Source organism: Archocentrus centrarchus, chromosome 20 (genome assembly GCF_007364275.1).
Source record: "Archocentrus centrarchus isolate MPI-CPG fArcCen1 chromosome 20, fArcCen1, whole genome shotgun sequence".
NCBI lineage: Eukaryota > Metazoa > Chordata > Actinopteri > Cichliformes > Cichlidae > Archocentrus > Archocentrus centrarchus.
Window position 1 is genome coordinate 9,399,707 of NC_044365.1, and position 15,319 is coordinate 9,415,025.

Genomic DNA, 15,319 nt, shown 5'->3' on the forward strand with positions numbered 1-15,319 from the left:
GAGTAGAATGGGAGGCAGAGAATTCAGCTTTCAAGCCCCTCTTCTGTGGAACCAGCTCCCCAGTTTGGATTCAGAAGACAGATACCATTTCTATTTTTAAGATTAAGCTTAAAACTTAGATTTTGATCAAGCTTATAGTTAGGGCTTGATCAGGTGACCCTGAATCATTCCTTAGTTATGCTGACTGCTTCTTTTCATTCACCTCCTTTTACTTTATTTATTCTCCACTCTGCATTTAATCATTTATTATTATTAATCTCTGGCTGTCGTCCACAGCATGTATTTATCCTGTCCTTTCTCCCCTCAGACCGAACCAGTCGCAGCAGATGACTGCCCTCCCTGAGCCTCGTTCTGCCAGAGGTTTCTTCCTGTTAAAAGGGAGATTTTCTTTCCCACTCTTGACAAGGGAAGTGTTCCAGTCTGGGTTAAAACCCATCACAGCACAGAGTCCGCTCTGTTAAGGGTTTTTAATATATATTCTGTTAGCAACTGACCCTGGTGACTGTGTGATACTTGTGTTATTAGACTTAACAGCTGCTTTTGACACTGTGGACCATGAGATCCTCATCTCCAGGCTGGAGCAGTGTGTGGGCATCACAGGTGTAGTTGTACCTCTCTGATAGAAACTTCTGTGTCAGCATTGATGATTTTGAGTCTGGTTCCACAAGGCTCCATTCTGGGACCTCTTCTGTTCTTCTTATACCTGCTGCATGATATTTCTTTTCACTGCTACGCGGACATCTGTCAAGTGTATTTTCCACTGAAACATACTGGTTTGTGCTCTATCTAGCCTCTCCTTGACTGCCTTATGGACATCAAGTGATGAATGTCACAAAATTTTCTGAGTTTGAATGAAAAAAAGACAGAAATCACATTGTTTAGACCCAGTGGCACCAACAGTACCCCCTGTATTGACCTTTCTTATCTTGCCCCATATGAGAAATCCATTGTCACTAATTTAGGTGTGAAAATGGCTTGATACTCAGGTGAATGCAGTGGTGAAATCCTGCTTCTTTCAGGTGAGTAGACTGTCAAAAATCAAGCCTCTTCTTTCAAAAGGTAATCTCAAAATGGTAATACATAATTTTATAACATCTCGTCTGTTGCAAAATGCTGCTGCTCAATTTTTAATCCGGTACAATCGACAGCACATCATCCCAATCTTAGCTTTTCTTCACTGGCTTCCGGTTCATTTACGAATCCATTTTAAAATTATTTTATTTGTTTTTAAGTCTCTTAATGGTCATGTCCCATTGTATCTGTCTGAACTGCTACACCCATATGTTCCATCTCGTTCCCTTAGGTCAGCAGACCAGATGTTTTATACTCGTTCCAAAGACACAACGCAAACTTGGAGGTGATCGAGCTTTTGCAGTTGCGGCTCCAAAATTATGGAATGGTTTGCCACTGTATATCAGAAAGCTCCTTTGCTTGCCGTTTTAAATCTCATTTAAAAACACATTTTTATTCCCTGGCCTTTGACCCAGTGCAAGACGTTGACTGAAATCGTAAGACACTTTTATAGTTCTTAATTTATCTGTTTATTTATTTAACTCTTACACCTCTTGTTGTTTTGTTTCTATACTTTATTGCCTTTTGGCCTATCTTGGTCTTTTAAGTGTGATGTTATTGTACAGCACTTTGGTCAGCCCTGTTATTTTTAAAAGTGCTTCATAAATAAAGTGGTATGGTATGGTATGGTATGGTATGGTATGGTATGGTATGGTATGGTATGGTATGGTATGGTATGAACTTAAAAGAATTCCAGTTTTTAAAGTAAGACTTGGCAAAACAGAGTTTGTGGAATTCTAATGAGCTTGAAGTTCAATATTTGGTATGACCACCTTTATTTTCAGCACAGCCCAGACTTTTAGGAATAGGTCTCCAGTCTTCTTGAAGGCTATTCTAAAACCTTTTCTTTGGATGCTGGCTACCTCCCCTCTCTACATTTCCTCCGGTGGGGGTCTCAGAAGTGTGTTAATGACAGGCAAGCAATGGAGGGCTACATTGTGTTCAAACACTGTGGAAAAAGCAACCCCATTCACTGAAACTGCAAATCATCCAAAGTAGATTCAGCCATTCTGAATTTTCTGGGTGCCAAGATGGTGCCTGTGTTTGGCTTTCCCTCTGCCTCTTTTATGTTTTTGTTCATTTCACATATTTTTATGTTTTGTCCACCATTAGTTCCCTAAACATATGATCTCCACATGTTACTGGCAATCAAATCTGCCATGGATGAGTTCCATTTTCAGGGAAAGGGCTTTACTTTTCCACCACTGCTTGAACATGATGTAGCCCCCAGTGTACCTTCATTATTGTATATCTCAGAGACCCCACTGGAGGAAGCGCAGGGAAGAGAATTGGTTTCCTCCTGTAGTTTAGCTACTTCTTTCCATGATGCTTTTGTCCTCTGACTTTAACAGTTTGATTTGTATAACTATATTTTCTTCACTGATGTATTCCTTTGGGTGCTGTTACCCACACAGAAGTTGTGTTTTTCCCCTGTTCATGTGTTGAGGTTTTATTTTTTACCCAATGAATAAAATGACAAATGTTTAAAGTAAACTCCAGTAAATTAATTATAAGTAGTGGCTGAAGCAAATAATAGACAGTAAATTAATACATTAGACAATGAGCGACAGATAGATAGTGCCAGACTAACTTCAGGCCTTTTGGGTGATATGTTTATCTTATATATGACCTTCTCGGTCTTGGAGAAGAATATGTTTATCTAATCCTTATAGGTTTTGCCAAAACATGTACATCTCTGTCTAAGGAGGGAAGGCTGTGTGTAGGTCATCGCACCCTGTTGCTAAGTAGAACAAAACTGCCATGACATGATTAGGAACATGTGAGGGAGGCAGGCATGTGTTTCTTTTATGGATGCTTTTATTGCTGATTGGAGAAGCTTGTGCCAGATTGCTTCGTCCAATCACTGGACGAACCAAACCTCAGAAGACCAAGTCTAAACCATAGCTCGCCATCTGTTTTTGAATTGATACTGCTTATAGTATAAAATTGTTATGTTTAGCTTAGAGCTGCGCTCTTCTGGGCTCCTGTACATGTGTTATTCTTCTGATTCTTTAATAGATTAAATGTCTTTGTTTTTTAATTAAAGTGTTAGGTGTCTTCCTTCTCAAATAAAAACATGCACTGACATGTTTATTATGACCAGGTGGGTTGGACCCAAAGAGCTGACACAGCAGTTCACACTACAAGGTTTATTACAGACAAACACAAAAAAACAAGAACAAAATGTGCCTGTGGAGTGAGTCTGGCTAATCACGGAAAATCTGCAGGGATAGAGAGAAAAGGCTTTAACCAGGATCAGGATTACAATGGTGGAGGTGAACTGGAATGACTGACTGGCCTTACTGTTGTTTTGGAAAGGAATGACCTCGGAGGGGGGTTTGCCAGGGTGAAGACTGGGCAGAGTGTTTCCAGGGCTTGGTGGTGGAGCGTGGACAGGCAGGTGTTATCCAGGGGGGCCAGGTTGGTGAAGGCTGGAGTGTAGGCAGCTAAGGGATGCTGGCTCTGAGGCAAGGCAGAGGTGGTCCAGGATTCCAGGGATGGGTGTCAGTGTTAGTTTTGACTTAGCTTTTTGATTTAGTTTTAGTCATAATCTTTTGACGAAAATCTAATATAGTTTTAGTCATCATTTAGTCATCTGAATAGTTTTAGTTTTAGTCGATGAATTATCGTAAGAATATAATCAACTAAATCTACAGTCAATTTAGTTGACTAAAATATAAAGGGTGTAAAATGTAAATGCTGTTTCTTCAGTTCCCTTGAATTAGTCATTATACACACTTATACAAAATTAAACATTTATTAAAAGTTATGGAATATTATTAATAATATTAACATTAGCGTTTCACCGGCTTCCCACACACCTGATCATTAACACACCACCTTACTGAGATAATACGAGCGTTTACAGCAGGACACACTGGTACAGGGCAGTGTTCAGGACTAAGATTAGGAAAGGCTAATCCACCGCAGTCTGGTGATTTTCTCTAAACACAAACACTAAACTGGGAAAAACCCTTTACCCTGCATGACATTAAAATGCTTACCTTTGCATGGAGAGCTGGGTGACTGGTTTGCAGATGTCGTTTTTAAGATTTGTTGTGTTTTTACCCGAGATAGTCGCCCCACATGGTTTACACATCATTTTGTTTGTTACAAGATCAAAAGACAAATGTGTTCATACATCGGCTCTTCTCTTTCTCCCTGCTGACATTGTTTACACAACTTGGTTCTAGAAACTAAAGACAAATCACAGGCTAGTTTGGTCTTTCTGGGTTTAGAGCAAATTTTTGCAACTGTACGTTTGATTGAATGTTTTCCTAACTTGTCCAGCCCTGTCACAAAATTAAATCAGTTCTAATTGGATGTCATCCCTGCCAAGCATTTCGTCTCGTTTCATTCGTTGACAAAAGTGTCAATTAATTTCGTCATCTTTTTATCCTTTAAGGTAGATTTTACTTAGTTATCATCTCATTTTTGTCACCAAAAAAAGGGTCGTTGACAAAAACTATGACGAAAACATTCCGTCAATGAAATTAACACTGGTGCGTGTTGACAGGAAGCAAGCTTCGAGGTTGTACAATCTGGCAGATTTTGCACAAAATGGCAGGCCTGAATTTCAGATTGATATCTACAGCTTCCAGATTCCAAAAAGTCAACATGGACAATAGCTGTACTTTCATTACTGGTCTCAATTGTGTTTCTGTATGCTTTTGACTGGTTTCACAACATATATGTGTTGTGGTTTCATTTCTGAGTTTTTGTTCATAGAGTTTGATGAAAAACTGCCACTGTGTTGGACAAGCTTAGTGTTGATGTGGATTCCGTTGACTGTATCTTCTTCAACTTTCTCCCACTGCTTCCACTGAACATGGATTTTTTCTTGCTCTGAGTTAGAATCATGCATTTGTTTAGACATCATAAGCAGGTGTGAAGAAAACAAACCTTGCTTGCTGGAGACCAAAAAACTAATTGAAAACTGTCATCCAGTTTGCTGGATTTAACAAGGCCAGGTGATTTAAGGACCTCACACATTAAGCTTGCATTTTCATGCAAGAAAATGCATTTTCACGCATTTTCACGCCACCATGCTGCAGTTTTGCCATGTGGATGAGAAAATGAGCTGCACTGAGTCAATTGGGGGTAAAAACAGCTGGTCTTATTTTTCATTAAAAATAAAATAAAATCACCCTGGTCAGTGTATACACAAGCACTCCTTTTTCTATATAAAAGGAGCCTTTTTCATAAAAAAAGTTCACAAGTTGATTTACGCTCTGGTGGCACAGAAGCACGCACAGTCCCGGTCTACATTTTTCACCCCCCGTTTATGATATATGCACTATGATATATATTATGAAATATATTTTCGGTCCTACAAATATGACATATCCGGTCATCAATCATATTCCTTGACAAAAAGTACTACCACTTATCTCTCTTACGATGTCCGGTTGGTTAGCCATCACAAGTTTGTCTGTCTGTATCTGGAAGCACATTTGCAAATAACTCTGAAATAGCATTTTAATCCTTTCATATGTTCACAGATAATATTATATTTGCATATTAATTGGTTATAAATGGATCTGTCAGCACTTTCAGTTTAAATATCAACTCTGTCTGACAGAGTTAACAAAATGGCATGTTTTTTCCCTGCAAAAATATACACTGCAGCTAACTGCTTTTTCCTCACTTGCTTGCTGCCTAAATACCTAAATTTAATAAATATGTGATTATAAATGCGAGACAGTGTTGTCAATTTTAGGGAAAATATTGTTTGAAGTTTACTTAGGCATTATTTCATACATTCAATTTAAAAAAAAAAAAAATTTGTTGTATATATTTGCATGCTTGTAGAGGGTTTTTTTAATTTTATTTTTGGGGGACAATATTGTGACCTCTTGCTGAGGACAGATACAATAACATGGATCTGCTAAATACAGACTAAACATTTAACAAATGAACCCCCAAAACGTTAAAAATTCTTTATAAAAATATAATTGTTATACACAATTCCTCTAGATTTAATTTTGTTAGTATCTAGATCATGATGAATCTTTTGATTTTTAATATAAATTAGACTTTTTTGAGTTGGACTTTTGGTCCCAACTGTTAGGTATCGGTGTCATCTATCCATCCATTTTATTCTCCTCATCCTTTAAGCCATACTGTACAACCTGCCTGATAAGATTTCATGTTAGCAAAACTAAAATAAATGACAAATAATAAGCCATTATGAACAGATCCAGTCTGGATCTGTTCATAATGGCTTCATTTTCCCGATACGATCTGCATCCGTTAATTATAATGCCTCATCCTCCCAAAATGTACTGAAATATTTAAAACGTATAAAGCTGAGGCATTTATCATAGTATGTTTGCCTTTACTGGTAAAACTACATGTAGGGTAAGATGTGTTGGATTGTATTGTTGGTCTGCTGTATTTGTGTAGTTAGCTTGGAAATGCAGTTTTATTTTTGGAAAATATTACTTGTTTTTTTTTTTAACTTTATAAAAAATCTGGCTTCTTTTGAACAACCCAAAGTGTATATAAAAGATGATGCAGTGAAGGTGAAAATAATTACCACTGAATGTTTATAGTTCTAGCAGTTGTAACATTTTGGGACCTAAAAGATAAAGTATACAATCAGTTTAAAGGTGCCTCAATTGTTAATGACCAAAATCACTGAAGTACTTTTATCAATGTTAAATTTTTTCAAAGTACTTGTTCATTTGGCATTTATTCACAGGATGCAGGAGTTGGTAGTTTGTCAGATAACCACTGTTCTTGGTGACAAAGATGGGCTGATTAAATTCTTTGTTTTTTTTTTCACTCAGGGTCTTATCTGCTATGTGTGCATTCAAAGTCAAGAGACTCAAACTTTCAGTGTAGTTTCCTGATTTTTCACAATATTTCATATTTCATAATGACTTAATGTGTGCTCTGTATCAACAGCTGCTGGAGGCGAGGGCGAGTGTCTTGGCAGTGAAGGAGGTTGCCTTCTGGGATGGTGTCACAGCTGACCTCATGTTGGATGAGGAGGATGGCGTCTCAGAGGGCGTATCAGGCTGGATTAAGACCCCCAAGCTTCCACAGCCAGGAGCTCAGTGACCAAACTGCAAGACAGACTAGAACCTCACCCAAAATACAAAGCCATGCACCATAAGTGTTTGTATGCTGGACCATGCTCTGAGAGAAAGCCACCAAAACATAGCCCAGAATGTCATAATGTTTTTGTTTTATATATATATATATATATATATATATATATATATATATATATATATATATATATTCCCTTTAGTTGAGGTTATTAGCATAGCATGAATACAACATAACATACAAGTATATCACAGAAATAGTAATTAAAAATAATTTTATTACTGGGTTATTATTTATTAGAGAGGGGCTTACCCAGGCCTGTCTTATAAAGGCCAATGGGGTGGGGGTGGGGGGGAACAGATCTACCAACCAATCACATGTGAGTGATGAATTGTGATGTCATTTTTTTTTCATCCAATGAAACCACGTGGGTCTGTTGCTGCTGCTTCGGCTTTCAGCGTTGCTATTCATATGTAAAGTAGAGTCGTTAACACCTCCCCCATACCTTTACCCCCCCCCCCCCCCCCCCCCGGGGCTGCTTCTGGTGGTATGTAAACGACCATATCTGTCTCAGGCGAACACAAATGCGCTGCCCCATAAACTGTCGAAAGCTGTCGTTTACTAGCAGTGCCCGCGTCAGTATACGGGGACGAAAATCCCTATTTTCGTGCAGTGACAGTCGTTACAGACTTGATGCTCTGAATATTTTAAGCTAAATATTAAACTATGACTGAAGTCTGACCTTTAACAGTAACTCAGTGAAACATCTCCACTGTGGCTGTCAGAGAGCTGTCATCTATCAGTGAATCTGATCTTAGATCAGATTAAAAATGTTAAACTGGAAATATTAAAGCAGTTTTTCTGTCAACCTCATGTCTCATTTTTATCCAGTATCGGCAGAAATAATGAAATTCTCAATTTAAAAAATGAATAAAGTGAGGTTGCTATTCCATCAATAGATTCCATTTTTATTGTACAATTATTTAACAAATAACCATAAAATGAACTGCAATGAAAAACAGTTTTTATTAAGTAACAAACTGACCTGAGGTCAGCTCCGCCCCCCCACCCCCGGGTCTGCTGCTGTCTCAGTCACTAACACACAGGTCGGTCAGTAAACTCAGTCTGAGCTGTTTCTCCACATTTTTTGTCTCCTGCAGTTTGTCCGTCAGGCTGAATAATTAGATTTTATAAATTAAATGCGAAATTAGGATTCAGCTTCATCTGATGGAGATTCAAGTTCTGTAAATGATGACAGCAGACATAAAAGAAATGATATATTTTATAACAAACTTTTATTCTGTCCATGATGATGACAGAGTGGGTCAGGCTGATTAAAATGACTCATGCTCCACACTGACACGTGCATACATCGGATTAAAATTGAGGCGCTGCTCTTTATTTACCCGTTACCATGGTGAATCCTGGTATCACCGCTCCATTGATGATGGCTTTCTTTCCTTACTCATGCACACACTAAATCAGGGTGATCACACTCAGGGTTGATTGAACTAACTCTGATCAGCTGTTCTGGAATGGGAAACTCAGAGTTGCCGATCTCAGAGTTGGTCAACTCAGAGTTTGTTTTTAAACTCAGAGTTTGTTGAACATGCTTCTTGGAATAGGCCCTTTGTGTCTTGTTCTCTGTGTTTAGTTTTACTTCCTTGTCTTGTTTTCTGTGATTGTGTTCATTTGTGCTCCCCACCTGTTGTCTGTTCCCTCATTATCCCTCTGTTTATTTATTGTCTCAGTCTTCCCCTTGTCTCTTCTCAGAATCTTGTTGTTTGTGGTAGTGTTGGCTCCTGTGATCTCTGTGTTCCTAGTGTTCCCTAGTTTATTTTTCCCCACTTTAGGTTTCCTTAAGTTTTAGTTACCTGCCTGGTTTTGTTTATGTACTCAGATCTTTTGCTATTCTCCATCTGCCTGCCTGCATTTGGGTCCCCACTCCTCACTCTGTCCATACGGTTTATTTCTGCAGACCCGAGAGTCAGAGATGGGTGTGAATGTGAAAGCTAAACAGTGATGACATAGAGAACATTTTGTTTGTACATACATTTTACTCTTATCTTACTGCAATTACCTTTAGATTTTCACAGTCAAGAAGCTGTTACTGTTGATAATCCTAATAGGAAATTAATTATAATATTTCTGACTGCATTTTTGAGAGTCATAACACATTTTCAATGAAGGATCAGAGACTTCTAATTGTTTTATATACAACATAACAATAGTGTTCAGTATAACAATACTGAGGCTTTGTCACAATCATTTTGATGCAAATAGTTCATTTGGCAATGTGTAGTGAAAATATCAAAATGTGCTCTATCCTATTTGTTTTGTCTTCATTACATGGGTTGAATGAGACCAGGCCAATGCTGTTTTCTTGACACTTGGCTATGATCATTGAATTACCTTGCTCTGTGTAGTATTTCCAGCATGTCCTGGGTCTGTGACCCAGTGTTAGAGTTTTAGACTCTGAGGTGCCAGAGATTCTTGATTTCTTTATATTGCTTTCTTATATCTTTTCCTTAGTATATCTAATTCTATTATTTCTTAGTGCTTTGGTTATTTTTTGTAGAGATCCCTGGTTTATTTAAGGTTTCATGTTTCCTCTTTAGTGTACATTTCCTAGTTCCATTACTTCCATTTTTCCTCACTGTGTGCCTGCCTCCCTTGTGAAATCCCATGTATCTAGGTCATTTGTGTCTTCCCTGTTTAGTTATCACTGCCTGTTTTATTTTTCCTAGTCTCCTGATCCATGTGTTGTGTTCAGTTTTACTTCCGCTTGCCTCAGTGTCTTTCTGTTCATCCGTTCTTCCCTCATAATCTCTTGTGTATTTGTCCATTTCTTATGCTCTGTGTTGCTTTGTCATCATTGGCTTCTTGCCTGCTGTGTTTTGTATTCCTGTTTTCCTGTTTCACTCCTGAGTATTCTCTGGTTTGTGTCTCCTGACCTCCTGAGTTGTTAGTTTTATTTTTAGGCAACATCTGAGTATTTAGTCAAGTCATGCTTCTGGAGTGCTGCAATATTAGGTCCAATCCCGCCTGCCACATACAGCATTACGTGACACATTATTAATTATAATTCTGGTATTCAACACAGTTTTTTTTTTTGTTTTGTTTTTTTTTACATTTAAAACAAGGTCTAAGAAGGTAACAAGCTTGTTTTGGGAGAGAAACAAAGTGTTACCTGAAGAAACCTTTTGAGTGCTGTACTCACGTTCATTGAACCTAAGTATTGTCACAACTGGCAACACAGGCTGAACACAACCACAGCTAGACAAAATTCTACGTATATAGCTTTATTTTTGTTGTGCTAATATATGCAATATTGCATGAGGAATACAATGAAAATCCCCTGCAAATCTAATCATAAAGAGCCCCAGTTAGCCCCCAGGAGCCACAGCAAGGGCTATACACAACATTTTAACATCAGCAAGCAGTCTTATAATTTTGCAAGCTATACTTCAATAATTAAACATACAAATATGTCAGTCTGAATCAAAGGTCAAAGTACTGAGCTTGAATAAGTTGTTTTTCAGAGTAGCTGGAATTACTTGAGGTCACTTTTTGTTGTGATTTGGTGCTAGATAAATAAAATTGAAGTATCAAGGCAGTGTAAATAAACATTTCCTTATTAAAAAAAAAAAAATCAGTTTTTATTTCTTTTGGAAAAGTCTTGTTTGGTTAAAGGAACCTACCCCACCAAAATTATGTGCATTTGACATTATATGATTGTCTAAACTGTTGTTTCAGTAAAATGTATAGGTACAATCTATATACCATATTCCTTTATATCCATCCAGCTCACCCTGAAATATCTGCTCCAGCAAGACGGCAGTGTATGTAAGCAAAGTTGGCTATATACATGTTCTGGCTTGGTCAAATATTGCTGTTATGATTTCAGCAGTTCAAAGCAAGAATGAAAATGACATTAAAGTGTCCTGGTTTAAAATTGTCTTAATGTGCTGTTTTTGTTTTTCATGCTTGTCCTTCCAGCAGAAAATATGTGGATGCCGTTTTTTTTTTTTTGAGAATTCAGGTGTATTAAAGTACAGCATATGTAAGCATAAAGTAGGAAAACAGCAAACAGATGCTAACTATAGCCATATCAACCATACACAATGCACATAACATATAGTGAGTTTCGTCTTGTTGGGACAAAGTAATTCTCTAAGTCTTAAGATCCTGGAGTGTGTTTAGCCCGCTATGTTCATTCTTTCAACAAAGAATCGCTCAATTGATGTGCTTTTCTCCTAGTGTAGAAATGTTAGTGTTGCAGTGAAGCTTCCTGAATCTTGATTTTGTTGAGGCATGCTTTAATAAGACTAAAACGGGGGTAGCGAAATTATTCTTTATCCTTCCTATTCCAAGGGGAAAAATCTTCAGCTACAGAATAACCTACAAGGAGACTTTCCATTCATCCTCTTCCACTTATCCATTTCAGGGTCGCAGGGGGGCTGGAACCTATCCCAGCTGTCACAGGGTGAGGAAACAGTCAATTATTGAAATTATTGCATTATATGTTTGTTGTATATTTGAATAGAAAGTGTTGGCACTGTTTTCAGTCTTCTATTAAACATCACTTTACTAAAACAATAAGATTTTGTAGCTTATTAAGAGCTTCAATCAGCAGCATTCAGCTAGTCAGCTGATTCAGAAGTAATAAACACATGTCAGAGCTGTATGGGTATTCACAAACATAATATACACCCCTTGGCCAGAACCGGACATTAACCTAATCAGTTCGACTGTCAGCACTCACTAAACCTTGCTCAGACTAATGCGACCACAAACACTTTGCCCAAGCATCACAGGAAGCAGAGTTTAGATTGTCACAACATGAAACAAATAATTGCAACAATGCATCTAACTTGAATGAGAATAACACTGCAGTCCTTAAATGGCAAACTCTTGACTTGCTCCACTTCAGTCATTTTTTGTAAACTCGCCTGCCTCCCAGCGCAAAGCCATGGCACTCTTGCGTCTTCCTCCTGTGTGGACATCTGGAAACTGCCAAAAGACAAGTTATTGTTTTCTGCTTTCAAAGCATTTCATCTCTCCTACTAACTCTCTCGGGTTATTATATTTTACATTTTATTAAAATCATGTTGAAAATTGGAGAAAAACATAAGAGGAAAATATAAAGTTTAGTTTATTTGTAAAGTTTTCAATTCTCATTGTATTAAAGTTACTAAAATGTATGCTCTACAGTCATACCTCCCTGGGAAAAGAACAGCTCAAAGAAATAAAAGCCTAAAACTGCCATGATATCCATGTGGATGAGTGTTATCACCAGACCACAACTGTATACTTGATTGAAAATTTCCACACAGACAACATAACAGATATTGAAACTCATTATTTCATCTTTTCACTTGGTGAAAACCTGTTTAAGAGGTTCAGTTCAGTGACTTGATTGTATATACTAAAGTGAATCCAAGAGAAACTGTCTCTTTCTGGATTAAAAATGGGCTAAGGTTCACCAGTTTTTGAAAGCATGTGTGTAAATACACAAATTAGATACTTTTCTCCCCAAAAGTAACTTTTTCATCTATGATATACAGTCATGGTTAAAATCAAGTATACCCTCTTTCAATTCCAAGGTTTTACATATTGTGACAGAATAAAAATAACCTAGTGCTTAGCAGGTCTTAAACACAATCTCACACGAACATGATGTATTACACTGTCATTTATTTAATAAAAAATTAAGCCAAAATGCAGAAGCACTATGTGGAAAAACTAAGTACACACTTTCTGCTTCCATAGCCATTAAGAGGGTAAGTAGCAGCCAGGTGTTGCTAATGCTCATTGGCAGGTGTGACTGCCTCTATAAAGCAGAAGTTTTGGCAGCTTGCTGGTCTGGCACATTCAGGTTTGTGTTAATATAATGCTAAGAAGGAAAAAGAATCTTAGAGAAGCAATTGTTGCTGCCCATCTGTGAAGGCCATTTTCAAAGTCTGTCATTTCACAATAAGATTAATCCCAGGTGAAAAACATTCACAGACAGCTGCCAGTCTTCCCAGAACTGGATGATCCAGCAAATTCACTAAGTCAGACTATGGAATGATCAGAAAAATTGCAAAAAACAGAAAAGCTGAATTTCAGACTCTACAGGCCCCAGTTAGCATAATAAATGTTAAGGTTCATGACAGTACAATACGAAATACAAAATGAGCATGACTTGTTAGGGAGGGTTGCCATGAGAGAGCCTCTTCTCTCTCTCTCTAAAAAAAAAATGTTATCTAGTTGCAAAGTTGCATACGAACAAACCACAAGACTTCTGGAAAAGTATCCTACAGACAAGACCAAACATAGCAGCACAAACACCTCATGTCAATTGTCAAGCATGATGGGAGAGGAGATTTTAGGCTTGTTTTGTGGCCACTGGATCTGGGCACCTTACACATTGCCAAATGCACAATGCCACTTGTCTTGTGGTTGTTTATTGGAAAACTTCTTCAACTCACTCAACCAGATCTCATAAGAGTTTAATTTTTGCAATAGGAGCAGTCAATCTCAGCTCAGGCATCAGTGAATGCACACTGGGCAGTGCCAGCAGGTCCCTTTTTATACAAATAGAATGCATACAATAAAACTGCCAAGCCTGAGAACCATATAAAGACAGAAAATAGGCTCCATGACTTCCCACGGGACTGGAATATGATGTTTATGAAATTCCCATCTCTGAAAAGGCTATGGAGATGGGAGCAATTTAAAGGTTGTTTACAGCTCACTAGTCCCTGTCTCCAATAGGTTCAATAGTTCACACTCCTGCTTACTCTGAGATTAGGTTAAAAAATAATTCCTGAGAAGTCATATAAAGGCTTCCTACAACAGTTCATAAAAGAATGATAATCATAATTAGCACAGTAACTATTTTTTTCTAACAATGTCCCAACAAATTCAGTTCTTGATGTAGTTCTTGGGTGCAAACCCAAGAGCTATATCTGATTGAAATGCTGTGTTAAGAGAGCTGTGTATAAATGAATGCCCTCAAACTTCAGTGAATTGAAGGAATGGTATAAAGGCAAGTGGGTCAAAATTTTTGGTAAAGCTTTCTTTTATGGCCCACCCTTATTAAAAATAATTCAGCCTCAGTCAAAATAATTCAGCCTTATTCAAAATAATTCAGCCTTATTATAAATATTACAGCTTAATTACACATAACTTAAATTTACTTACAGGGTAAATCCCTGTAAACTACGTGTAGTTACGGCCTTGGTCAAAACAGTAGCATTTGTCAAAATAATTCAGCCTTATTAAAATTAGTACAACCTAATTACACATAAATTTACTTACAGGATAAATCCCTGTAAATTACGTGTAGTTACGGCCTAAGGGCAGGCTGTAAAAGAAAGCGTTACCAAATTTTCTCCACAATGAAGTGTTAGACTCATAAAACCATAAAGAAAACAATTACAGTAATCCTCACTTATCGCGGGTGTTATGCTGTATATGTATATATGATATATATATATATATATAGTATATATATAATATTATAATATATATATATATATATATATATATATATAATATATTACCTATATATGTATCTCTCTGTAGATATCTGTGTCATCTATCTCTATCTCTTCTACCTCTATCTGTCTCTATCTGTGGTCTATCTCTATATCTCTCTCTCTCGGTCGTCTCTCGTCTTCTCTCTCTCTCTCTCTCTATCTCTCTCTCATCTCTCTCTATATCATATATCATATATTTATATCTACGTACTACGCATGTGAAGAATGAGTACTGCAAACCCCGTGAAACCGCAGCGAAAATACCCGCAATAAATATTTTAGAGTATTATTGATTGAAAAAAACCCGCGAAACAGCGAGTCCGCAAAAAGCAAACTGCAAAGTAGCGAGGGATTACTGTACTTAAGTTCTTGCTGCTAAAAGTTGTACTAGTTTTTCATGGGACTGTATAAGTCCTCTACAGTCCTGTGAAAAACATGACTACAGTTTTCAAAATGCAGTAAATTTTTGCAGTTTTAGCATTTGATTTACAGTATTTGTCCAAACACAATAAATAAATGCAACATATTTCCAATAAAAAAAAAGATGCTTTAACAAGAACTTACTCTGTGATCACATGATAGAGCAGAGCGATCCATCCTGTGGGCATTTTTCATTGGAGATGATGGAGAGGATTTGCACTTCACTGGGACATCAACTAATAACA

At 37.4% G+C, this 15,319-nt stretch overlaps 1 protein-coding gene across 1 annotated transcript in view; it reads right to left on the reverse strand.

The window, feature by feature from the left end:
- Positions 1 to 10,073: 10,073 nt before the first annotated feature.
- palmdb (palmdelphin b) overlaps positions 10,074 to 15,319 on the reverse strand; it is a 96,177-nt gene continuing 90,931 nt past the window's right edge. The window contains exons 7-8 of the mRNA XM_030756798.1: positions 15,219 to 15,310; positions 10,074 to 12,141 (exon numbers count right to left, since the gene is read on the reverse strand). Of these exons, the coding sequence (XP_030612658.1) occupies positions 12,058 to 12,141; positions 15,219 to 15,310 (176 nt within the window). The 3' untranslated portion in view covers positions 10,074 to 12,057. The remainder of the gene's footprint in view (positions 12,142 to 15,218; positions 15,311 to 15,319) is intronic.